This window comes from Cavia porcellus, unplaced genomic scaffold, assembly GCF_034190915.1.
Source record: "Cavia porcellus strain 051 isolate PalLab524CR breed Dunkin Hartley unplaced genomic scaffold, mCavPor4.1 scaffold_25, whole genome shotgun sequence".
NCBI classification, from domain to species: Eukaryota; Metazoa; Chordata; class Mammalia; order Rodentia; family Caviidae; genus Cavia; species Cavia porcellus.
In genome coordinates this window covers 31,447,959-31,475,242 of record NW_026947508.1, presented here as the reverse complement: position 1 = coordinate 31,475,242, position 27,284 = coordinate 31,447,959, and the positions used below count along the sequence as shown (strand labels likewise).

General features: G+C 40.9%; 1 protein-coding gene across 1 annotated transcript; it reads right to left on the bottom strand.

The window, feature by feature from the left end:
* Window positions 1-6,185: 6,185 nt before the first annotated feature.
* Ndufs5 (NADH:ubiquinone oxidoreductase subunit S5) lies at window positions 6,186-19,384 on the bottom strand. The gene is made up of 3 exons (XM_003462263.5): window positions 19,228-19,384; window positions 17,014-17,231; window positions 6,186-6,383 (listed from the first exon to the last, which is right to left on the bottom strand). Exons 2-3 carry the CDS (start codon window positions 17,227-17,229, stop codon window positions 6,279-6,281), a joined length of 321 nt encoding a protein of 106 aa, XP_003462311.1. The 5' UTR covers window positions 17,230-17,231; window positions 19,228-19,384; the 3' UTR covers window positions 6,186-6,278.
* Between the last annotated feature and the right edge of the window lie 7,900 nt (window positions 19,385-27,284).

Sequence of the window (27,284 nt, the reverse complement as noted above, 5' to 3'; positions counted from 1 at the left end):
GTCGAACTCATGACCTAGCACTTGCAAGGTAGGCCCTTATGCCGCTGAGCTAAATCCCCAGCCCCTATTTTATTTTTAAAATCTTTTTGTTTTTTTGAGATAGGCTCTTGCTATGTAGCCCAGGCTGGCCTCGAACTCATGGCCATCCTCATCTCACAGGCTCTGCTTTGGTTTTGATTTTTATTGACGTCTTCGCATCCACTGATCCTTCCTCCTGCAGTGTCCAATTAGCTGCTTAAACCATTTAGTGAACTTACTCTATCGGCTGCACTTTTTGGTTTCAGAATTTTCGGTTGTTTATAATTTATAATTATTTATTTACTTATAATTATTCTATTTTCCCCTTGACTATAGTCAACATTTTCCTATTCCTTTTCATGACTCATGATTTCATAATGGATTTCAGGCTGGGTTTGAATTTGTTATTCTCTGGTCCCAACTTCTCAGAGTGCTAGGATTAAAGGCCACCACACCCAGCCTCATTATATTTCTTTCTTTCTTTCTTTTTTTTTAATCTTTTTCGTTTTTTATTGGTACCGGGGATCGAATTCACGACTGCCTGCTTGCAAGGCAGGCACTTATGCCGCTGAGCTAAATCTCCAGTCCCTGCCTCATTATATTTCAAAAGTATCAGAGATTTTAGAAATTACTTTTTTGGTATCAGGAATGAACTCAGGACCTTATGCTTGTGAGGCAGACACTTACGCTGCTGAGGTATATCTCCAGCCCTTAAAAATTATTATTGATGATGGAACCCATGGCTTGTGCCTGCTAAGCAAGCATTCTACCACTGGGCTACATCACCTTTTTTGAGGCAAGGTCTTGTTAAATTTCTGGATTTGAACTGTAACCCCATTGCCTCAGCCTCCCAAGTAGCTGAGATTACACACATGTGCCACCACAGTCAGTTTAAGAATAATTTTTTAATTCTCCCAAAGTAGAATTTACTTCCTCCAAGAATGAGACACTGCTAATGTAGGCTTGTCTTAGAGGTGAAATGGTGTGCTTTGAATTTAGATGGACTGTAAGTCTAAACCTCCCTAGATGCTATCATTTTGTCTTCTTAGGTGAGGTAAGCTGGGAAGGGTTCTGCACTTGCAGATCTTTTTGTGAATGTAGTAACTGACAGCCTTCTGGAATACAAACACTCCACACCACACAGGACTCTGTTTATCAGCTCCACCTCCACAGTTCTCTTGTGGACAAAATCTCGGGGGAGGCAGCAGGCCTGAGGCAGACTGATGAGCTGCTTTTGCGCCGCTCCATGTAGCCGCCCTTCTCTCCTTCCATGCTGGGTGCTTTCTCCTCGCCCGAAGCCTTCCCTGGGCCACAGTCCCACCCACCCCACACCACCAGCCACTGCCTCCTGGGGGGACTCTGCCCAGCTCCCTTGTCCACAGGGTAATTCTCCCTGCAATTCAGTTCCCAAAGACTTTGCATATACTACTTTTGTTTCTGTAAATCCTAAAGTGTCACTGTTTGGTTTACATTTTTCTGTTCTTATCACAGGCATCTCAAACACTTGAAAAGTGAGCTTACTGGCAGCCCATTTGGGATCCCTCCTGTCTCTCAGGAGCTATTCCTATTTCCCATTTCTCTTTCCCAATAAATAAAAAAAAAAAATCCAATGAAAAATTTTAATGTTCTTGCCAAGCACAAAGCACTTGGTGCTTTCCTCTGTGGCATTCAGGGTTGAAAAACAAAACAAGAACACTGGCAATGCCTATAATCCTATCACTCTGGGAGGCCGAGGCAGGAGGACTGCAAGTTCAAGCCTAGCCTGGTAATTAGTGAGATTCTGACTCAAATGAAAAAGAGCTCAGTGTGAAAGCCCCAGGTTCAGTTCTCAGTGGCACTGGAGAAGAGAGCATGGGAGCAAGCGAGAGCTCCGGCCAGTGCTGGGGATGTATCTCAGTGGTACACTGCTGTGCCAGCCAGGCTCCATGCCCAACTACAAAATCAACAGAAAAGCACAGGCAATAGGGGTGCTATTCACCTGGGTGCAGGGAAGGACAGGGTAACAGGCAATGTTGTTTTAAGGGAGCAAGCAACTTGCCCTCTTGTTGTTGTTGCTTTGTTTTGGGATGGGGTCTCTATGTTGCCCTGGATGGTCTTGAACGCCTGGACTCAAGTGATCTTTCCATCTCAACCTCCTGAGCAGCTGGGACTGTGCTCTGCTTCTGCTGAAGCTTTATGTAGGGAGCCACTGAAGCTGGAGATTGATGACATGTGTGGTGCTAAAGGCCAGCCGTGAGAACACAGCCCAAAGCAAGCCACCTGAACAGCTGTTCCAGCTCCAAGGAGGCAAGGGGCCCAGGCCAGCCAGGCAAACCAGTTGCTATGCAGTGGGGCCAGAACTGACATTCTTCTTCCTGAGTGTACGAAGTGTTACAAATAAATGTGCTACAGTGGTTGAGCAGTTCCTTCTCTCCCATCAGGAGAGTAAGGGCTCCACCTGACTCCTTTTGTCTCGTTTTCTCATCCTCTTGCAGTCCTTCCCCCAAGAACAAGAGCTGCATGGGTCACCACAGGTTTTTTTTTTTTTTTTTTTTTTTTTGTACTGGGAATCAAATTTATGACCGTGTTTGCCAGGCAGGTACTGTGCCGCTGAGCTGTACCCCGGGCCCTTTTTTGTCTGTTGAGACAGTCTTGCTATGCAGTTCAGGCAGGCCTTGAACTTACTTTGTAACCCAGGCTGCCCTCGAACTCACAGTGATTCTCCTGCCTCAGACTCCCAAGTGCTGGGGCTTCCTCTAATGCTTTTAATCAACTGTAAAGGGCTCCCCAACTGCTGCCTCTCCTGTCCCCCAATCTGTTCTGTTCTACATCAATCTACTGGTCAGAGAGGTACACGTAGGGGCAGGGAGAGCAGTACTGCGGCTTGAACCCAGGGCCTTTGCACTGAATTACATCCCCTGCCTCTTTATTTTTAGTTTCTTGAGACAGTGTCTTGCTAAGTTGATAAATTTCCAGGTTGGCCTGAACTTGTGATCATCCCACCTCATCCCCCCAGAGTGCCAGTTAAACTGCCCCAGCTATTTAAAATTTGTAATCCACCTGCTTTAGCTTTCCAAGTAGCTTGGGACTACAGATGTGGGCCACACACCCAGCTAAAATATCCTCTTAACCCTGTTTTCTTTTTGTGCCACAGGGTCTTGTTCTGTAATTCAGGCTAGTCTTGGACTATGTAGCCCAGATTGCTTTTAAATTTGAAGCAATACACCTGCCTCAGCCTTCTGAGTGCTGGAACTACAGGTGTATACATCCCCACACCCAGCTAGCTTTTTAACTATTAAAAAAAATTTATGCTAGGCACAGTGGCATATGCCTATAATCCCAACACTCAGGAGGCTGAGGCAGGACTGCCACAAGTTTGAAGCCAGCCTGGACTACTAATAGTGAGCTTAAGGCCAGCCTGAACTACACAGTGAGATCCTGTACCCACAAAAAAAAAAAAAAAAAAAAAAAAAAAAAAAAATATATATATATATATATATATATATATATATATATATGCACCAAGCATGGTGGTATGCACCTGTTATGTGTCTTGCACATGAGACTGAGATGAGCAGATTGGTTGAACCAAGACCAGCCTAGAACGTAAGACCCATGTCACAAACTTTATTTTTCACTGTGCTGGGGATTGGGCCCAGGGTATATGCTCTGCTACTGAGTTACACCCCTACCTCATGTCTTGGCTGGTTCTTGTTTAAACTGCTTAAAGAACAGTGGCAGTACAGCTGGCTCTTTCCAGGAGCCAGGTCTATTCTCTTTCACCAGCTCAAACATTTCTGACCTACTTTCTCAAAAAAAAAAAAAAAAAAAAAGCACAAAGATACACAGACCAGAGGCAGAGCTTCTTGTCCAAGAGCTGTTTACAGCTATCTGCCATACATGTAGTTCTGTAAAGGCATCAGGTCAATGCTTTCTAACAAACAGTTAAATACAGTACTATCTTTTACTCATGTTCTACCTTTGGGTAAATACAATTTAATGGGATTTGGTTTCCCTTCACTCTACAACCCAGGGTTCAGGAATAACAGGTATCTTTGTTTGAAAGGGCATGTACCTATTCCAGGCCTTGATTTACATTCTCTTTTTCTCTCTGGCACTTCCAGTTGAGTTCTCTAAGCTCACAAAATTACACATGCACTGTCATTTTGGACTTTAAAACATCAAATGCTTTTGTGTACTCAGGCCACAGCATACGCCCTTTCTTGCTGGAGGGGCACCAGCTTGTGTCTGTATTAGTTTAAGCAAATGCTGCATGGGTACAGATTTGCCCTGTAATACAAGGAATAAGCAGGGTCCTGATCAAATGCCAAATCCTAGCCTTCCAAGAGACAATGTACTTTTTCTCTTAAGAATAACCCTATATTTAAATTTAAACTGTCATGTATGACTCAAAATGCTGCAGGACGAATAACCACCTGGATAAGAAAGCAACCTCAGGGCCAGGCATATAGCTCAGTGGTACAGTGCCTACCTGGCAAGTGCAATGTCCTGAGTTTCTCAGTACCCCTTACCCCCCCAAAAAGAAAAGCAAGCAATATTTATAACATTGTGCAAAAGAACAATTAGGTTGTATAATGAAAGGTATAAAAACATTTCTAGAAGCAATTGAAGGAGGTATTACAAATAAATGAAAAGTCATTCTATGTTCATGGATTGGAATATTTAATACTGCTGCCAGTAGTATCAATATCAAGAGATTTAATATAATTCCTACCCAGATCTTAATGATTATTTCATAGAAGTAGAAACACTCATCCCAAAGTTCATGGCATCTCAAGGGACCATGAATAACCAAAATAGCCCCAAAGAGAACAAAGCCACAACTCATACTCCTTGGTCTTAACTTACTGCAAAGCCAGGGGTGGTGGCACATGCCTATAATCCCCGCACTCAGGAGGCTGAAGTAGGAGAACCAGACAGGGCAAAGTAGGATTTAGCAGGGATTTCTTTCTGTTTTTATTTTTAAAAGGGTAAAACTAAACATAACAAAACAGAACAAAGCAGATCAGAAGCAAAACAATGTGACACAGATTTCAAACCAAGACAACAGGAGATCTACAGTGGCTATCATGTCTCTTGTTTTCTTCTAAATAGTTGTGGCAGTGATTTCTTTAATATGACAGCAAGTAAGAAAAAAGACAAATTAGATTACACACAAATTAAGATATCATGTGTATCTTAAGTCAGTATGGAGCTGGACTTGGTGGCACATGCCTGTAATCCCAGCTACTAGATAGGCTGAGGCAGAAAGGTCAGAATTCTGAGCTCAGCCTGGGTAAATTAATGAGACCCCCATCTCAAAACAAAAAACAAAACAAAACAAAAAACTAAAGCGGGATATCGCTCACTGTGAGGCCTGGATTTAACTCCCTGTACTAAGAAAAGGTACCAATGTATCACTGATATGTTAACAAACTGAAACAACAGTACTCCTTTTTCAAAATTAAATTATCTGAACTTGGTACTTTATTAGTCTTAGACTTCACAGGCTGGATGAGGTGGCACACATCTGTCATTCCAGTATTTGGGAAGCTGAGACAGGAGAATCACAAGTTTCAATGCCAGCCTGTGCTACATAGTGAGATTTCACAAACTTTTGAGATTTCACAAACTTTTAGAAGTAAACAGTCAACCACTGTCTTCACTGCTTCCTCCTCCTAGCCCTAGTTTGTGTTCATTTGGAAAATAAATCATAATTGCAAGTGCTCAGAACACTGCAATTTCTTAAGTAAGTTATTATTAGTGTTATTTTGGTGTACTGGGGATTGAGTCCAAGGCCTTGTCACTGAGCTATAGCCTTATCCTTCCCTTCTGAAAAATTTAAAATTTTGAGGCAGGATCTCACTAAATTGTTCAGATTGGGCTTGATTTGTGAATTCTCCTGCCTCAGCCTTCCCAAGTGCTGAAATTACAGCCATACAACATCACGCCTGGCTCAAATAATGTATTTAAAGTAGCTCACATGGCCAGCTATGGTGGTGCATGCCTGCAATCCTAATACTTAGGAGGCTGAGACATGTGGATTGCCATGAATTTGAGGCTAGCCTGGGCTACATAAGCAAGTTCAAGGCCAGCCTAAACAACACAGAACAAACACAGACAGAGGCAGTTTTCCAAAGTTAAAAAACAGGATGGAATCTCATTATGGAAAAATATGACATATGAAATAATAGAACAAACAGGGTGGAATATTCCTTTATTTTTATACATCTGACAGGTTTTCAGTAAACAATTCTTCCAGCCATTGGCAGCTGCCCCACTCAGGGCCTAGGCTCCCCCTTGCCCAGGTGGTGAGGTGGCGGGGTGTACGTCCCTTCCTTCATTAGCTTATCCCGCTGCTTCTTGATGGTGCTCATGCGTTTTATCTGTCCAAAGGGGGGGAAAAAAAGCACTTAAAGTAGAGGGAAAGCAAGGATTGGAGAAAGTGAAGTACTTCTGCTTTCATCCCCGCACCCCCACTGGTACTGGAATGCACTGAGCTACACCCCCAACTCTTTGCTTAGTTTGAGACAAGGTTTGTTAAGTTACTAAATTGCCCAGGTGGGTTGAATTTGTGAACCTCCTGCCTCAGCCTCCTGGAGTGCTAGAATCATAGGCAGGTGCCACCATGCCTGGCAGGGTGTCATTTGTAACTCTGGAACGCTTCCCATTCTGGAGGTCCTCAGAGATGAGGTCTTTCTTCTCTTTTTTGGTGCTGGAGATTGAACAGGACCCATGCATACTACACTAGTGCTCTATCATTAAGCTATGCCCTCAGCACTAAATTCTAACTTTAAAGAACTTGAAATTGCTTTCCAGGGCTTTTAACAATTTCTAGTATACATAATAATGCCTCCTTAAAATCTAATAAATAAAATGCCTTCTCTACTTTTCCTTTCTAAATATATATATGCACACACATACATACATATTACATGGATTCAATTTTTTTTTTTTTGTCTTGAGATGGGGTCTCGATATGCAATTCAGGCTGGCCTTGAGCTCACTTTGTAGCCCAGGCTGGTCTCGAACTCACAATGATCCTCTCACCTCAGCCTCCTGAGTGCTGGGATTACAGGCGTGAGCCACCACGCCCAGCATATGGATTCACTATTTACAAAAACTTTATGAAAGTATTTTTGTAAAATCTTTTCAAATACATATTAAAAGTTAAGATTATCTCACAGTTTATATATTCCATAGGTATGAAGGATGCAGAAATAGCCAATATGAGGTCACTTTTTTGTGAAAATACCAAGGCCTATAAGTGCACAGCTACCAGTCACTGCTAGGCCCCAAGTTGCACTTAGCAATTTTAATGGTTAATTTTTTGTCCTTCACCCCACAGCATATAACCTTCATGAAATCTGGGACTTCAGGGCTGGGGATTTAGCTCAGCGACATAAGCGCCTGCCTTGGAAGCAGGCAGTCGTGAGTTGCCATCCCTGGTACCGGTAAAAATGAAAAAGACCAAAAAAAAAAAAAAGAAAGAAAATGAAATCTGGGACTTCTTGCTGTTTTGCTTACTGCTATATTCTTAGTTGTCTAGAACAATTCTTGTGTTTCAATATTTTTTAAATGCATGACTTTCTTTTCCCAAAGGCATGAAGAATCAGTATATTCTGCTAAACACTTCATTAACATCAAAGCAGCAGTCTTGATATAACTATAGCAAAAAAAAAAAAATCCCCAGATATCCTGAACACTGATATAAACATAAACCATTAGGACTACTTCTGGCCATTTCTCTATTAAGGAGTCTCTCAGCAGAGGATGAGTTGTAGTTGAGCTCTGATACCACATGTCACCCTTTCTGAGCCAGCAGCAATAACCACTTGGTGGCCTGGTGGTATACTTCAGTAGTGGAGGATGTTAGAGGCTCTGTTCAATCCAAACCTCCAAAAAACAAACACCCACAAGAAGAAAACATTTTTTTTTAATTAAGAAAATAATCTTTTGGTGTTGTGGATAAAAACCAGAAGCTCTGGTGCAGCCTTATCAGGCTGAAATCCCAATTCCACCATAATCAACTGTAATTCTTATAATTAGCAGTTAATGTAGGTAATGTCCTCAAATTTTCTTACATGTGTTAGACAAGTGCTCGCCACTGAGGTATATTCCCAGTCTTTTTCAAATTTTTAATCATGTAATGGTGAGAATAGTAAAAGTCACTCATACCATAGGATAGGAAGTAGAGTAGTACTAGGAATTGAACTCAGGGCCTTCACAGTGAGCTACAATCCCCTAACCGCCCTTTAAAAGGGTTTTGTTTTTTGTTTTAAATTTTGAAGTCTCTCTAAGTTGCTAGGTGCAAACTTATGATCGTCTTGCCTCAGCCCTCAGCCCTGGCTTTACATGACTGTTGATGATAAGAATTTAGAGCAGCACTTGATTCTAATTCCCTGACTCTGCTGGACATGGAGATGTACACATGTAATCCTAGGACTTGGGAGGCTGAATTCAAGGCCAGCCAGGGCTACATAGTAAGTTCAAGGCCAGCCGAACTACATAGTGAGACCGTATCTTAAAAAAAAAACAAAAGAATTCCCTGACTCATTAGCTTCTTCAGGAAGGTATCCAATCTCTGAGAGTTGCCTCTAAAATGGTAACTTACCTGTTCATAAACTCACTGGATTAGGAGGTGACTTTGGAGCAAACTAATTTTTCCAGGTCAGGAAACCAAGATTAAGAAGGGCAAGTGATTTAATCCAAGTTATAAAACTAGTGGTGGCACAAGTAGAACCAGGACCTGGCTCTTCTAACTCGCTATTCAATATTCTTTCCACTTTATACAGTTTACATTTGGTATAAAAATTTTCAAGTTTTAAAAAATTTTTTTTCACCTGCACTAGCAGTTTATTGGTACATTTTAGATATACGTAATGATTACATTCATTTAGGGAATTTGTACCTGTACATGATATAACTCTTTTTTTCCCATTTCCCTACTTTCCCTTCAACTCTTCTTTCTCTATGTACTAAAGCTGTTTCATTTTTTTCTTCTTTTCTAATCATTTTTAAAAATTTTCACGTTTAGGTAAAATTTTGCTATGAACAAATAACTGGGAATCAGAAGAGAAATTAAGATATGTTGTGAAATAAATAGTTGCAAGGTACTCAACTATGAATTTTGCATAGCACCTCAGTAATATAGTACTAAAATATTACCTAATGATCACTATTCCTATGAGATCAATACAAAAATGTTGCCTGACATTTCCTCATTCCCTCCTAAATGGATTTTACTTTATCTAATTGCCAACAGATAAATGCTAAGACACAAGAACTTTAAAATTTGTGATCCAAGTCAGGCCTAGTGGTACATGCCAGTGACCTAGCAACTTGAGAGGCAGGAGAATCCCAAATTTGAGCTGAGTCTGGGCAACTTAGTGAGATTTTATCTCAAAATGAAAAATAAAAAAATGGGCCAGTGATATTGCTCAGTGCAAAGGCCCTTACTTTAATAGCCAGTATGAGGAAAAAGAAAGGAAAGAAGACAAAAATGAGGACCAGGTAACTTTGCCATAAATCTGACTAAAAATCTAAATTGTGTTCCTGAACTCCAAGATGCTGAAAATAATAAAAACATTTCTATTTGGAGGTAGTTGTCGTGGCACTACCCAGCTACCTGAGAGGCAGAAGCAGGAGCACTTGAACCTAAGAATTTGAGACCACCTGGGATAACAGAGCAAGACATTGTCTCAAATAAAGTAAAATAAACTTCTGTTTGTTATGTCTAAAACAGAGTAATAGGCAAAATGAAAATCCAAACACAAAGTTTTTTTTTACTAAAGGAGAACAGAGCCTTTTACATTATACAATGCATACAACTGGAGAGGTGGGTACCATACTTCTAAGACATTTTTCCTGTATCTTTGGTTTGGTTTATTTAAAGCAATCTCATTAAGATCTCTGTCTTGTTCAGCATACTAAACAAATCCAGAGACAGTTTTATGTTTGTTGTAATAGATCTGCTGGGGTTTAACCTCTTTTTCCAATGAGGGCTCGATAAACTCCAAGAAATATTTTAACCCAAATATTTTCAAGGACAAACATTCAAAGCTGGTTGATATTCTTTGCTTTACCTTTTATTGAAAAAATGGACACACATCCGGGGCTGGGGATTTAGCTCAGCGGCATAAGCACCTGCCTTGCAAGCAGGTGGTCGTGAGTTCGATCCCTGGTACCGGTAAAAAGGAAAAAGACAAAAAAAAAAAAAAAATGGACACACATCCATATGCAATTTATAAGCTGGTGGCTACCCGGTGGCATGGTGCAATGCCAGGAAAGAGGACTTGTGGAAGATGGCAGAGCAGTAAGCAGCAGGGAAAGCAGCTTCTTTTGAGAGTCACCTTCCAGATGCTGAATACAGCATGGGGAGGAAGACATGAAGGAAGGAAGTTGGTCCCCTAGACCCAGGAAGAATCTCAAGTGTGAACTGAAGCCCAGAGACACAGGATAAAATTTCAAGGAAGAAAAAGGCAGTAGCCAGCATCACCTTCTTCCTGAGATGGAACTCACTGGGCAAGAGGAGTGTTTTGAACCTAGGAAGCATGGTCACAGTGATGGTGATGGCTGGCGACCCCAGCGGCCTCTGCATGGCAGTGGTGGGAAACAGTGGACACAGAGGACTGCACTGGCTGGCGCTGTTGGTCCTGGTATTCCATGACTGAGAATGACCAAGGGTCACAGAAAATAGCATGGCACAGTGCCAAAGAACCAGGGCCTAAGCCAAGCAAGCAGCAACTTCTCATTTCTAACAAACTGAAGAGGTAAGACCTTCCAACAGATTCAAAACTCAAAAATCAGCTATACCTGGAAGATAGCCCAGAGAAGTAATCATCACCTAAGGGTCCTAAATACTAGTATTAAAGCAACCCAATATAGACATCACCCCAAGAATTAAACTTACTAGCATCATCCCAAGTATTAAACTAAAAAAAGAGAGAGAAAATAATATGAGAAGACAACTTAAGCAAAATGCAACCCCAGACATCCAGTTCACCAAAGGAAAATCCAGGGGGCAATGAGGTGGGACAATCTGGAAGTCCCCACCAGGACTCTCTGAAGTGGTAAAAACAAAGCAGTTGAATGAAGCTCTGGAAAAACTGAAATCAGAAATAATCTCTCAGATAACTACAGAGATGGTGTCCAAAATAAGGACCATGCTAAGTGATGCTAGAACAGATACAGACAAAAAAACAGGTGAGCTTAAGAAAATTATGGAAGCTCAGCATAATAAAGAAATGGAATCCATAAAGCAGAGTCAAGCAGATATCCAGGAGAATAAAAATTCCATTCAAAGTATTCAAAGTAGATTACACCAATGTGAGAACAGGATCTCAGGTATTGAAGACAGACTTGCAGTTATTGACCAGGAAAAGAAAAATTTCTCAAAAATAGCAAGGGACTATGAGAAATCTATACAGCAGATACTAGATGAGACAAAAAAGAATAATTTAAGATTAACTGGAGTCAATGAACAAGGAGTCAATGAAGAAATGACATTAAAGTTTGCAGACATCATGACAAACTTTCCTGGAAGAAAAAAAGAATCTGACATACAAAACTCCAATTAGCAACACTAAAAAAAAAAAATCTATAGCTGCCCATATGATAGTCAAGATTCTAGAAATCCAACACAAGAATAGAACCCTAAATGCTGTTAGGGAAAAAAAAATATCACCTTTCAAGGAAAGCCCATCAGAATTACAGCTGACTTCTCAGCACAAACTCTCAAGTCAAGGAGAGCTTGGAGTGAAGTACTCCAAGTTTTAAAGGAAAACAACTTTCAACCAGGAGTGGTGTACCCTGCAAAACTATCTTTCAGAACTGATGGAGAAATAAGATACTTCCATGACAAAGAACAACTGAGGAAATCTATGACCACCAAACCAGCACTTCAAAATGCTCTGAATGACATTCTAGAAAGAAATAATAAGAATTATATCTCCATAAACTCCAAAAGAAGAAACCTTCCAGGGAAGGCAAACAATTAGACATAGGGAAAAAAAGGAGATGCCAACAACAGGAAAACGACATGACAAGGACAAGTCAATACATATCAGTTATAACCACCAATGGTAATGGTCTCAATTCTCCAATCAAAAGACACAGACTGGCAGAATGGATCAAGAAGCAAGATCCAAAAATAAAACTTTTTTAAAAGATCAAAAAGCAGCAGCAGCAGCAGCAGTAGCATGATCCAACAATATGTTGCATACAAGAAACATTTCATTCAAAAAGAAATAGACTGACAGTCAAAGGACAGAAAACAATACTCCATGGGATGGCAAACCAGAAAAAAGCAGAGGCAGTTATTCTACTTGTAGGCAAAGTGAATTTCAAGTCAAGACTGATTAAGAGAGATAAAGAGGTCACTACATCCTCGAGGGAACAATCCAAGAGGAAGAGATATTAATCATATATACATATGCAACAAATACCAGTGTTCCCAACTATATATTTAAACAATTACTAACGGACATGAAAAATCAAATAAGCCCTAATGCAACTGTATTGGGATACCTCAATACCCCACTGTCACAAAAAGATCAGCTAGCCAGAAAAATCAATAATGAAATATTAGAACTAAATCAAACGTTTGAACAAATGAATTTAGTAGCTGTCTATAAAATGCTCCACCCTACAACATCAGAATACACATTCTTCTCAGCTGCACACAGGACATGCTCCAAAACAGACCATATACTGGCTCACAGAACATGGTAAAGGAAATGCAAAGGAATTCAAATTGTCCGATGCATACTGTCAGATCACAGTGCAATGAAATTGGAAATCCATGGCAAAAGAAATTAAAAGAACTTTATAAACACATGGAAATTAAATAGCACCCTACCAAACAACCAAAGAGTAACAGATGAAATTAAAGAAGAAATTAGACAGTTTTTACAGTTGAATGATACCAACAATATAACATTGGAACTTGGTTTTGTTTGTTTGTTTTTGGTACCTGGGATTGAACTCATGACCTCATGCTTTCTGGGCAGGCACTTTTGCTGCTGAGCTAAATCCCCAGCCTCATAAAGCAGTTATAAGAGGGAAATTTACAGGAATTTAGCTCTGCAGCATAAGCACCTGTCTGGCAAGCGCAAGTTCAATCCCCGGTACAAAAAAAAAGAAAAGAGGGAAATTTATAGCAGTAAATACCCATATCAGGAAAACAGAGAAAATATATATAAACAACTTAATGTTGAACCTCAAACTTCTAGAAAAAACAGCAGGTTAAGCCAAAAGCCTGTAGGATGGAGGAAATTATAAAGATCAGAGCCAAATTAACACTGGAGACTAAAAAACAATACAAAGAATCAATGAATTGAAGAGCTGGTTCTTTGAAAGATTAAATAAAATTGAAAAACCTTTAGCCAATTTTATCAAAAAAAAGGGAAGGAAAGACTCAAATTCATGCAATTACGAATCAAAAGGGTGAAATCACAACAGATCCTGAAGAAATCCATAAGATCATCTACATTTACTTTGAAAAATTGTATTTTAATAAGATGGAAAATATAGAAGAAATGAATAGATTCCTAGATACATATGAATTACCAAAGCTGAATCATACAAATTACCAAAGATGAATCAAGGAGATACAATCCTAAATAAACCAATTTCAATCAATGAAATTGAAGATGTAATTAAAAACCTACCAACAAAGAAAAGCTCAGGCCCTGACAGATTCACTGCTGAATTCTACCATACAAAAATTTAGAGAAGACCTAACACCACTACTTCTCAAACCCTTTAATGAAATTGAAAGGGAAGTAATACTTCCAAATTCATTCCTGGAAGCAAGCATTATCCTGATACCAAACCAGAGAAGGACCCAACTAAGAAAAATAATTACATTATTACTACATAGCTAATGTAAATACAGAGAGTGTACATTATTACATAATGAACACTGATGCTAAAATCCTGGTAAGCAGTAAATCATGAAGTAAATCATGCAGTAAATCATGAAGAAGATTATACACATGACCAAGTAGGGATTCATCCCAGGGATGCAGGGATAGCTCAATAAATGTAAATCCATAAATGTAACATATCGTATTAACAGAGCCAAGGAGAAAAATCTTATGCTCATCCCAATAGATGCAGAAAAAGCTTCTAACAAAGTCCAGCACCCATTCATGATAAAAATCCTACAGAGAATTGGTATAGACGTTCGGTCTTTATTCTCCCCCCCCCCCAAACCAGGGATCGAACTCACATGCTTGTGCTTGCCAGGCAGGCAGACGGTCTTTATCTCAATCCGATAAAAGCTATCTATGAAAACCAACAGCCAACATCATACTAAATAGACAAAATCAGGAACAAGACAAGGATGTCCACTATCTCTACTCTTATTCCACATAGTCCTAGAAACTTTAGCTGAAGCAAATAGAGGACAGAAAAATAAAAGGAATAAAGGTTGGAAAGGAACAAATTAAACTTGGGCTGGGGATTTAGCTCAGCAGAGTAAGCACCTGCCTGGCAAGTGTAAAGTTGCAAGTTTGATCCAAAAAAAAAAAAAAACCCCAGAAGTAAACTATCATTATTTGCAGATGACATAATTAATACTCTACAAAGAAGACCCCAAAAACTCCACCAAAAGACTACTAGATTTAATGAGCAAATTCAGTAAGGTAGCTGGTTACAAAGTCAATACTCAAAAGTCAATAGACTTCTTGTACAGGAAAAACTCACTGAAAGAAAAATCAGGGAAACAATACCTTTGTGACCATCCAAAAAAAATAAATACCTAGGAATCAATCTAATGAAGAATGTAAAAGACCTCTACATTTAAAACTACAGTACTCTGAAAAAGGAAATTGGGGGTTGGGGATTTAGCTCAGCGGCATAAGCACCTGCCTTGCAAGCAGGCAGTTGTGAGTTCGAGCCCTGGTACCGATAAAAAGACAAAAAAAAAAAAAAAAGAAAAAGGAAATTGAAAAGGATATTAGTTTTTTTGGTTTTTTTTTTTTTTTTTTTTTTTTTTTTTTGACTGGGGACGAACTCACAGTTTCACATTTGCCAGGCAGTTGTTTATGCCACTAAGCTAAATCAACCCCTGGCCCTGAAGAGGATATTAGAAAATGGAGAGATAGCTTGTGCTCTTGGGTAGGAAGAAACCAACATACTGAAAATGGTCATACTCCCAAACTGTTATATAGATTCAATGCAATCTCAATCAAAATTCCAATTGCATATCTCACAGAATTAGGGAAAACAATTCTAAAATGCATCTGGAACCAGAAGAGACCTAGAATAGCAAAGGCAACCCTAGGCAACAAAGACAAGACAGGGGCATCACGATCTCTGACTTAAAATTATAGTAATAAAAACACCGTGTTATTGGCAAAAAAAAAACAGACCCAAAGATCAATGGAACAGATTACAGAAGTTGCAGAAACAACTCCAGATACACAAAGTCGCTTTTACAAAGGTGCCAAACATATTCACTGGGAGAAAGATAGCCTCTTTAATAAATATTGCTGGAAAAACTGGCTCAACACATGCCAAATATTAAAACTGGACCCATATCTTTCACCATGCACTAAGCTAAAAGCAGAATGGATCAAAGATCTTAAGAATAAAACAGAAACATTAAATCTGCAGGAAGGTAAGAGTAGGTAAAATCCTTGAAGACACTGGTGTAGGCAAAGATTTTATGAACAAAATCCCAACTGCACAGGAACTATCACAAAAAATCAATAACTGGGATCTCACCCTTTTGAAAAGCTTTTGCACAGCAACAGAAACTACCAACAGAGTGTAAAGACAACCCACAGTGTGGGAGAAAATGTTTACAAGCTGTATCTCAGACAAAGGATTACCATTGAGAACATAGAAAGAACTCTAAAATATTAGTCCTCCCAGATTTAAAGATCCAATCCAAAAATGGGCATCTAAGATGAATACATACTTCTCAGATGAAGAAACAGGAACAGTAAGTACGTAAAAAAATGCTCAAATGGTCGTTTGATAGATGCAGATTAAAACAACAGTAAGATTTCACCTCACCCCAGAAAGAATGACTATTATCAAGAAATCAAGCAGTAACAAATGCTGGTGCAGCTGTTGGGGAAAAAGGAACCCTTCTCCACTGTTAGGAATGCAGACTGGTGCAACCACTGTGGAAAACAGTGTGGAGACTCTTCAAAAAACTAGGACTAGAGGTCCCATTTGACATAGTTCTTCCCCTTTTGGATATCTCCCCAAAAGAATTAAAAACATCATACCATAGTCACGTATGTGCACTCATGTTTATAGCAGCAGAATTTGTAACAGCCAGATCTTAGAAACAACCTAAATGCCCACTGACTGAGGAACGGATAAAAAAAGATGTGGTATTTTTATACAATGGATTACTACTCAGCCATAAAGAAGGATAAACGAGACTTTTATAGGTAAATGGATGCAACTTGAGACTATACTCATCTGTGAAATAAATAAGACATACATGTGTTAACATTATATGGTCTCACTAGTGTGAAAAGCTGAAAGAAACAACATATGTATATGTACATTAAAAAATAGTTAAGAGAATTATACTACTGATTTCTCTGAATTCACTGAAGAGAATAATTTGTGCTGGTATTGTTCAGACAATTGAATGCAGATATCTTGTGCTCTAGGCGAATGATTTGGGAATGACAGTGTGTAATCTATGTACCACTGTTGCCCTGACTGACTTGTTTTGAAATTTTTATTTTTTCTTCGTTTTTTTCTTGAAATAAAATGAATTTGAAAAAATTAAATTTTAAAATATGCAAAAAAATTTTAAATATGTGAGGGACCACCTGAGAGAAGATGCGGAAGACACTGAGGAAGACCTCCTTAGACCTAGAGGCACTTATCTTCCTTGTCATGGATCCTAAATAGAGATGTTTCACCATAAATCTTTTGCCAATTTACACTGGGTACATCACTGCCTAATGACCAATTAAAGACACTCAAAAGAACCCCCAAAGAAACAAAGAAATTCAGCTCCCATCTCCACCATTTCCTCACCTTTTTCTGCAGAAGCAAACATTCCATCAAATCTTCATATTCTATCTTGCACTCTTTCTGTGCCCGGGTATTCCCAATTCCATGTGCACATTCTAGCCATTCTTTTTCAAAAGCATGGCATCGAGAAGCAATTTTGTATGGCTGTTCAGCACTTTGGATCGTCATGTGACGATCTAAACTAATGCCCAGTCTTTTCTGCACATCAAAGAAAGGCATGACTATAAGGGAAGATAAAAAGAATTAAAGAGTAACAATGCTATAAGAATACAATAAAAAGCTGGGCATGGAGGCTCATGCCTGTAATCCTAGCACTGGGGAGGCCGAGGCAGGAGGATCATTATGAATTTGAGACCAACCTAGGCTACAAAGTGAGCTCAAAGTCAGCCTGAACTGCATAGAGACGCCCTGCCTCAAAAAGACTAAAAAAAAAAAAAAAAAAAAAAATATATATATATATATATATATATATATATATATATTCATTTGGTTTTTTGAAACCAGGACTCAAAATCAGTATCTCGAACTTGTCAGGCAGGTGCTGTGTCAAGCTATACCCCCTGGCCTGAAACATTCTTTAGAACTAGAACTAAAGAATAAGGCAAAAATAATTCTGATAGTGATATGGTTTGTTTTTTGTCAAAAGTCAAAAGTGTTTATGTTTTCACTGAATCCCAGTTCTCTGAAACAGATCAGAAGAAAACTGAAAAAACGTATAAGCACAAAACATTTTACTTTTTTTTTTTTTTCTTTAAGTAGTGGGCCTCTGCACTGAGCTGCATCCCAGCCCTGAATTTTTGACATAGGGTTTTAATAAATTATTAAATTGCTCAAGCTGGGCTCAAAATTGCAATCCTCCTGCTCCGGCCTCCGAGAGTGCCTGAATTACAGGTGTGAGCCACCATGAAAACCTTTTCACCTTTTTCTATCCATTGTTTCTATAGCAACCTATGTGGCACCTAAGAAACCCTCTGGAACCCAGGCTCTCTCTTGTGTTTCTATAGTACTCTCAACTTCCACAGAGTACTGTGCAGATACTGTAATGGACTATTTAATTTGTATGTCTCCTCCAATGGGCAATGAGTATTCTTGTTTTGTTTTTTGGTACTGGGAATCGAACTCAGAACACTGCACTTTGAGGCCAGGGACCAAGCAGAGCTTCAATAACTGCTGAAAAAACATTTCAAACTTAAACATGCAAACAATAAAAGTATAGGTAATTAAACTCTGGTACTGAGTATAATAAGGCAGATACTGGGAAAAAGGAATGATATACGTGGCAAATATATAATTATGTTAAATAGGAGGGGGGTGAGAGAGGTGGAGACAGAAAGGGAGGGGAGAGGGAATGACTACCATACTAAAGAAAGAAAAACTAAGAAAGAGCATGTGCACACAGATGCACACAAATGTGTTTTGTTTTTTCTTTTGTCTTTTTGAGACAGGGTCTCGCTATATTGTTCAGCTGGCCTTGAATTCACTTTGCAGCCCAGGCTGGTCTCGAACTCGCAACGATCCTTCTGCTTCACCCTCCCGAGTGCTGGGATTACGGACGTGCACCACCATGCCCAGCCACACAAATATGAACGCAAGTGAACACGCACAGATTTATTGAGGAATTCAACTTCTGAGGTTTCTTTTACTAAGAAATTACATTGCAGGCACTGAGATGGGGGAAAGCAGCAGCTCAACGTACATACGCATTACAACCACACACTAGGAACTGAGAACACACTGGAAAGAATACAAACGGTAAGAGCTCAAAGGAAAAAGCATCCAGAAGATTTAAAAATTCATGAGACGGATTAAGAGCTCGCCAAGTGAAGGTCAGTGCAGAGCGTACCACGGGAGCAACGGACGAGTTACAGGAGGAGGGTAAGCGGGGACACCGAGACCCCAGAGTAGCTCTCGAGTGGAAGAACAAAAAAGCGTTAACAAGGCCGGAGGGGCCGAAATTACGCAGGCGCGAGGCGGCTTGGGAAATGAGGGTAGACTTCTGGTTAACTAACAAAAGGTCAGAGGGTTAGTAGACCAGAAAACGAAGTTAACTTGGAGAGAGGTGCGGCCTCCAGGCGTCGGGACAATGGCTATATCGGTGCAGGGGCCGAGGAAATAAGAAACATCCCTGGAGTTTGGGCCTCGCAGAGGGGGCGTCCCAGCCAAGCGGAAGTTCTCAGAGGGAACTTCCAGGGTCGTGCAGAAATAATGAGTTCTTACCGACCCACAGAAGTGCCCTTGTCTCCTTCCCAGGCCGCCGCTCCAGAAGCACTGGTTACCGACGTTGACGCCGGCCGTAAAGCATGCCCGCCGCTCGACGTTTGCCGCGCGATGCCGGGAGGCGACCTTCCCTCCGCGGTCGGAAACCATAGAAACCAAACCCACTGATTTGCGCCTGCGTGTTTATCTGTCTCGGCCCAGGGACACTGCAGCAACCTTTTCTGAACTGCCACTTTAAAGGCTTCACCAGTAGTTACTCCTCGCCCTCTTACCACAGCTGTGACTGGGGAGCAAATTGACGAAGGCCACACCTGAAAAAGAACGTTGCTTTCGCCAGGGATTTGCGAACCCAAGCTACATGAGAAAGATTCTGGCTGTGCCGCTGCTGTGTGACTGGGGAAGGTTTCCTAACCTGTTTCCTCTTTTGTCGAGAAGCTAATAATGTGGTTGCTGTAGGAACTAAACGAGTTATGTGGAAAGCACTGAGGCAGTGGCTGGTACATGTACTTTAAGACAGTCACAGTTCTTTTATGTCTAAGTTTCTGAAAGTTTATAGGTAAGACTATTAACCTAGTCCTCTATCCAGAGCTTCCCGTGACTCCCTTGGACTACAACATCAGAGCCCCTGAAGTGATGTGCGAGACAATGGGATTCTAAGACTGTGTGTTATACCTAGAGGTGTGGGAAGAAAATATCAAGACTATTTCTATATTTTTATCTCTTAGATTTTGTCCTTATTGTTTAAATGTTTATGTAGTGCCTAGCATCACTGCGATTGTATATATAAATAATTTGTAAATATTCATTTGGGCTTTGGGCTGAATATCTTCTCCTGTTTCAGTGGTGTGCTATCAAAATGCTTAGGGAAGTCCAGGCCTTCAAACTTTCCAACCTCACTGCATAAAGTCCCCTGTTTCATAACCCAACCAGGAGCTTGCTGGGATTACAGGCGTGTGACACCATGCCTGGCCTGAGTTTCTAAGGTCCACAACTTTCTGGGTTTTAAGCATTCCAACTCTCTCCTGCCCTTAACCCATCAGATACTTGCTCTACATGAAACCCCAGTTTCAATTCAGCTAGAGTTTCTTAAACACTTGATGCATAGAGGATTGCAGATCCAACTGGTACCCCATGGTTCCTGCTGGTGTAACAAAAAATGCCCCCCTCCAGCCAGTATACATCTGTTTCTTAGTTGCCTAGGTAATAGTTTCTGTGATAGTTCTTGTTACTACTGTCTCCTAAAAACGGCCGGTTGCTGTAATCATATTGGTCACTGTAATGCATATTGTAAAAACCAAAGACAGCCAAGTACTCTGCTTCTTGCTTGCAACCCCATAAAAACCTCCCTCCTAAACCTTTGGGCCTGACATTTAAAAGAATAATTAATGCCCTTCAGGTGTTGGGTTTTGTTTCTACTTGCCATTGCATGCTGGCAAAGTACTAGTGGCATGGTACTGATTTCCATCTCTTTCCAATTTTTCATTCAATCTCTTTTTCCTCCCTCCTCCCCACTCCCGCCCCTCTCTTTTTTGTGATGCTGGGAATCTAACCCAGGGCCTTACATCTTATATGAGAAGCAAGTGCTCTGTCACCAAGCTTTATCCTCCCAGCCCTTCTCCTTTTCTTGTTCTGGGTGGTATCCCTTGACAACCACTTAGGGAGGAAAAACTCTAGATGTGTATCAGATGTTCCTTCAACAGATTTCCATTTATTACTTTCACAGAGGTAGGAGGGAGAAAAGGAGGCAAAAATAGAAGAAGGACAAAACAAAGGAAGGCTGTTCATTCTGTCTAGTCCTGTGTGGTGTCCATATTTCAAGAAAAGATCAAAATTCTTGGTTTTGGTATTCAAGTCCCTTCATTACCTGTTTTCTATTTCTAAACACTCAGATCTGCTGCCTACCACTCCCATACTCTCAACCAGCTATTCGGATTTCCTTTCAAATTTAGGAGGAGTTTCTTCTACTCGGAATGATCCCATTCGCTTACTGACCCCTTCCCACTATCTCTCAGGCAAATGCATAATCCATTCATAACCATTCATCTCACCATTTTCTTGCATTTTTCTACGTTCTAGGAATTTATTAAACTTTTGTGTGTGCATGTGTCAAACCCAGGTGTGCTCTTATCACTGAGCTACATCCCCCAGCCCTTTCTTTTTGAGGTAGTAACTCGTTAAATTGCCTAAATGGGACTTGAGAACCTCTTGTCTCAACCTCCCTAAATGATGGGCTTACAAACATGCACCACTGTAACCGACCCTGAACGCGTCTTATGGTCCTTCGAGGCCTCTAAACTTCTAGTGTAGTTATGGAAAAGCTTGACCACTGGAGCCCCCAGCACTGAACTGTGCCAACAGCCAGAGTGGGCCGCAACCTTCGCTTAACCGTAAAGTGTGGGAAACTACAGTTCCCAGAACCCTTCACCGCTGCGCCTGCGCCGTTGCTATGGTGCTACAGGCAGCCTTGTTCCGGCGGCTGTCTCACAAACCTCGCAACGTCCTAGCCCAGAAGCGTGGATTGTGGCCATCACCTCCCCAGCTCAGGTTATCTTTTCTCTACCTTGCTCTGCGAAAGGACATTATCCTGGGCCCTCACTTCTTACAGTAAATTTTCGGACGAGCTCTTAACATATGCTTGATCTGTCTTCAAAGCATAATGGAGCGAGGCTTCCCGTCCTAACCCCACCCCTCCCCGCCACCCTCCCCCAAAAAACCCTACCAAAAAACAAAAAAACATCTTTTGCGGGCGCCGGACACCCGGAGGTCGGAGGCAGGGCCTTCAGACTTCCATTGGGTGTCCCACCTGCAGGGTTTCCTCTTTGTTATCAGGTGAGAAGGCTTTAACACTGCCTTTCTTTTGGCCAGCTATAATTTAGCACACTGAACACTTCACTCAGGTCTGTATCTGCCACACATGTGAAGTAACAGGGTGACTAGTCTGTGGAGTCTAGCACATTTGGGGAAGACAGCAATTTTGTACATTCTCTACCTGCAACCTGGTAGAGAAAGAGGGCAATCCAAAAGACCACCATACAAACAAAAACAGTGCGCAGTTGGGGATGGAGGAAATATCAGATTAAGTGAAGCAATCAGGACTCACTTGAAGTAAACTAAATTGGGAAAGCGGGTTGTGCCAGTTTCGTGTTTGTGACGGACTCTTGATAATTTGAGGTTGAAAAACGCTATGCCTCTAGAACAAACTCCTCTCATTTTGACACAGGGAGCAGCTTCTTGATTCACCCCACCAGACAGGTAATGCTCCTGCCTCAGCCTCCCCAGGGCTGGGATTACAGGCTTGTGTCACCATGCCCAGTTTACCCCTTGATTATTTTAATTAGGCTTCCCAGATGCTATGATTACACGTGGAAAACCCACTGCTAAAGACCAAAGGGCAGCCCACTCCATCTGACATATTACAATCAGTTACACTGTACTCTGGTTTCATAGAGCAATATAACTTTATTAGTGAATGTGCCTTACATCAGAGCAATAGTTACCCTACCTGAAGGGAACCTGCCAGGGAAGCTTCGTATGCTTGCCTAATAAACACCCTGCTCTGTCTAGACGCACAGATACTTAAGAAGGAATTTTATTCTGTTCACTAGACTACAGAAGTACCCTGGAGAAGGCTCAAAATTACTTGATCTGGGTGTTAAGGTAGGATTTCAGGTAACTCATTAACCACATGTACTTCATTTAGACACTCATTTTGTTTTGCAGTGCTAGGTATTGTACCCAGGGACACTCCTTCCACTGAGCTACATCCCAGCCCTTTTTCATTTTTGAAACAGGGTCTTGCTAAAGCCCAGGCTGGCTTCAAAGTGGTGATCCTTCTACTTGAGCCTTACCAATGCTGCGATTACAGGCAGATGCCACCTTTTCACTTTTTTTTTTTTTTTTTGGACACAGGGTTTTGGTATGTAGTCTGGACTAGGCCAGAACTATGTAGCCCTGGCTGGCCTGAAACTTGCAGCAGTACACCTGCCTCAGCCTCCTAAGTGCTGGGATTACCAGTGTGCACCACCATGTCTGGCAATTCATTTTCAAATCTTGAATTAACTTGCTTACATGCCTTGACTCTTAGTAATGTAAGCACAAGAGCAGGGGCCTTGTCTGTCCAGGTCAGTGACAGATACACATTCCAAAGATCTACAACGTAAATAGCATAAATAGCAGATGCTCAATAAACATTCATCAAATAAGTAACTATGCCTTGAAGAGGGAAGAAGGAAATTGAGACTTGTGTAGGCATTTGTCAAATGAAAAGGAAATTAACTCCAGGCAGAGGAACAACAGAAGCATCATGAAAAATATGTTGCTTAGGAATTTCGGGGTCAGTCTAGGGAAAAAATTTCAGCATTAGGTACAAGAACTAGTGTCTTTAACAGGTGAATTTAAGAGAATCTATCCCCCCGCCCCACAGGGAACCAGCAGCAGGTATGGAACTGTAATGCATGAAGTAAATGAAGGGCAAAGAGAAGTCACATCAAATAAAAAGATCTTTGGATGTGTGCTATGACAGGAAGACTCTTCAAAAGCAATATTCTCAGGTGAAACTACCACTATGCTTAATCATCTTCCCCAGTCAATGTACAGGTCTCATTACTTCATTTTTGTGTGTGCGCACACACTAGGGATGAAACTGAGGGCCTAGAGCAGGCCAGGTAAGTGCTCTGTCAGAGCTGCACCTCCCAACTCCAGGGTCATGCTATGTAGCCCAGGCTGGCCTCAAACTCTTGATGATCTGCCTGCCTCAGCTTCCCAAGTGCTGGGATTACAGGCATGTGTCAGCATGTCCAACCTGGGTTTTAAAAACTCAAGTATCTGTTCTCCACAAATAAAAAATACAGAAGGTAGCAATAATGCTTACTGAAAGACTGAGATACTCAAAGCTGATATAAATGTAGCTTCCACTATTATGTTCCACTCACATAGTCACACGGGGTACCAAGTCAGGTTAACAGCCTGACAGAAAAAGAAATACACTGGAACTATCCTTGTAGGAATGAAATCATGGAATTAGGATCAAACTGCTAAGGCCAACTGAAAAGCAGATGGGATGCTTAGGATGCTGCTTCAATGGTACAGCACATATGCTTAGCATGCTCTCTGCCCCTACCCCCATCAATTGAAATGATAAAATCATGTTTTTGAAGTATCAAAAAGCTGACAAACCTGCTCAGAAAGTGCAAAGTCCTGAGTTCGATTCCCACTGCAACCCCCTCCCACAAAAACCCATACTTTCTCCCTTAGTCAAATTTATCTAAAGCCCAGCAGTTTAACTTAAGTTGTGTCACTAGGTAAGCATGCTCTGAAACTGCTTCCACAAGGAGGAAACCATTTCACAAGTCATCTTTAAATGCTTATAATCTTCAGAAGATCATCAAACACAGTCATTTGGCACATGCCTATAATCCCAGGAGGCTGAGGCAAGACTATCACCTGGGAAACTTTGTGGTCTCAAAATGAAAAAGGCTAGGAATGTAGCTCAACGAGAAGGCTCTGGGTTTAATCTCCAGTACCAGTTACCTGGGAAAAAGGAAAGAAAACATTTTCACATTCATTTTTGTAACTAAAATTTCGAAGTAACTGGTTATTGTGAATCTTTTTTCAATCCCTAAAATAGTATGCCATCATTGCTCTACAAAGTTGTTCATTGGCTTTTTCTGTAAAAGTCACTTCAGCAATATATTTTCATTTGTAAGACGATCTTCTCATACTTCAACATAATACATAAAATTTCCTAGAATGACAGAGGGCAAGCGTCTACAATGCACCAAGGAGTATAAATGAAATGTCTTTTTGCTGTGGGTATTCATGCTACAGTGCAGGAGTGACAAACTTCTGTAAAGGGCCAGACAACCGGTATTTTCAGCTCTGAGGCCAGCCACTGTGGACTTTGTTGCACAAATGGAGTTGCAACATGGAACATTTATGGATGCAAAGAGGTATGGCAGTTTTCTTCTAAAACTTTTATAAAAACAGGTCCTAGTTTACTGACCCCTGCTACCATGAACATAAAACATACCAAATGGTCGGTGAAAAGTATTACTGAATTCATTTGTCATTTATTTTGTGTTAAGACAAACCCTTCAAAGTGCTATGCATTCCAGTAAGACAATGTGTGATAGTAGTATTAACAATCACTATTGCAGACAGGAAGGTATTGGCCCTCAGACTTGATGAAGACCACTATAAAGAAACTCCATGGGGCTGGTGGGGTGGTGGCTCAGTGGTAGGCTGCCTAGCTTGTGTGATGTTCCAGGTTCAATTACTAGCATGGCAAAGAAAGTATAAAAGAAAGCTACTTAACATGTAAGTTCTTATTCTATACCCCACACTGTGCTAAATACTTTATGGGCTGGAGATATAGCTCAGTGGCCTAAGTGCCAGCCTGGCAAGTGTAAGGTCCTGAGTTTGATTTCAAGTACAAAAAACAAAACAAAACAGAAAATTCTTTACATAAATTTTCATTAGGAAATAAAACCCAATGCTACACATTCTATTAAGCCCCATTTTACAGATAAAACTATGGCTCTGAGAATAGTCTGGGAAGGTTTAAAGAGCAAATTAGCTGAGTCAGGTGTGGTGGCACATGCCTGTCATTTCAATACTGGAGAGGCTGAGGCAGGAGAATCACTGAGTTTGAGGCCAGTTTGGGCTACATGGTGAGTTCAACACCAGCCTGACTACATCGTAAGACCTTGTTTTAAAAAACAAACCAACACTAACACCATCCCCTCCTCCAAACAAGTACCAACCTGCAACACAGCAGGGCCTGCAAGCCTGCAAGCATCCAAAGGCATCCACTTCTTTTACTGTAACGCTAGCTAACCAATCCTCCGTGATGGGCAGAAAAGACTCAACAAGTACACAATGTTTGCTAGAATTCTTTTTGGTATTTTGTAGTGCTGGACGTTTAAGCCAGGGAACACAGGCAAGAGCTATTATTACTGAGCCATACCACTAACCCCCCAAATCCTGTATCCCTTCATGTTGCCACTGGGAAGCTCTGGAAGCTTATTACTGCCTCAGGAACTGACTTACCTTTTACTCTCTCTGACCCAGGTACTGATACATAATTTTTTTTTAATGCCCTTAAGCTTAAAATGTTACTAAAATAATTTAAGGCTGGGGCTAGAGATTTAGCTCAGTGGCATAAGCGCCTGCCTTGCAAGCAGCCAGTCCTGAGTTCAATCCCTGATACTGATAAAAAGGAAAAAGACAAAGACAAAAAAAAAAAAAAAAAAAAGTAAGCATAGGCATTAAGATGTTACTGGAATTGAAACAGAGCTGCTTTTTAATTAGCTTACCACGCAGGTCAGTTGGGGGTGGGGGGAAATTGGACTTGAACCCAGAGGTTCATTGATGCTGGGTAACTGCTCCATTGCTGGAGCTACAGCCCAGCTGCTGCTACTGTCTCTGCCTCTTCTTACTGTTGTGGTGGTTTATTGTAGGACAGGGTCTGTTGCCAGGCTGCCCTGGAACTTGTGATCCTGTTTCTGCTTCTTGAGTAGCTGGGATTATACATACCACTGTGCTCAGTTTGGATATGGTTATTCTCAAACCACAGGACCCAGTGAATCCTCACAGGTTCTCTAAGATTTTTTTAAAAAATTCTTGGACCAGAATTTCCAGACAACTAAATTCAAACTCTAGAAATCAAGATCTAGTGAAAAATTCATTCTTTTATGTCTAAGACTACTTTACACTAGGTTTCAGGTCCTCATTTTCTGTCCTAGAAATTTTCTGGATTGTAGTTTGTTTTACAGGAAACCCTAAAACTCCACAACCCCAGCAAGCAGCTTATACAACAGCAACAGTGGGTGCACTGTAAGTGTGGCATGAAAATGTCATTTTTCCTATTTGAAGAAATCTACTTCCCAGAAGGCATTTAGTGGGAGTCAGAGTTGGCAACTGCAATAAGAGGGAGCACATCACACTGGTCTAGAGATCAGAAATCTCCATTGAGAGTCAGGTGCAACAGCACATGCCCACAATCTCAGCACCTAGCCAAGATCCTGTCTGAAAAAAGAGGGCTGAGTGCGAAGGCCTGG

What these genes read in the sequence shown, in the direction of transcription:
- Ndufs5 (XM_003462263.5), bottom strand. Translation starts at nt 17,229, where the DNA reads ATGCCTTTCTTTGATGTGCAGAAAAGACTGGGCATTAGTTTAGATCGT. An exon ending in GTTTGCTTCTGCAGAAAAAG is followed by an intron (nt 6,384 to 17,013) that starts GTGAGGAAATGG and finishes CCCTTTGGACAG; the next exon opens with ATAAAACGCATGAGCACCAT.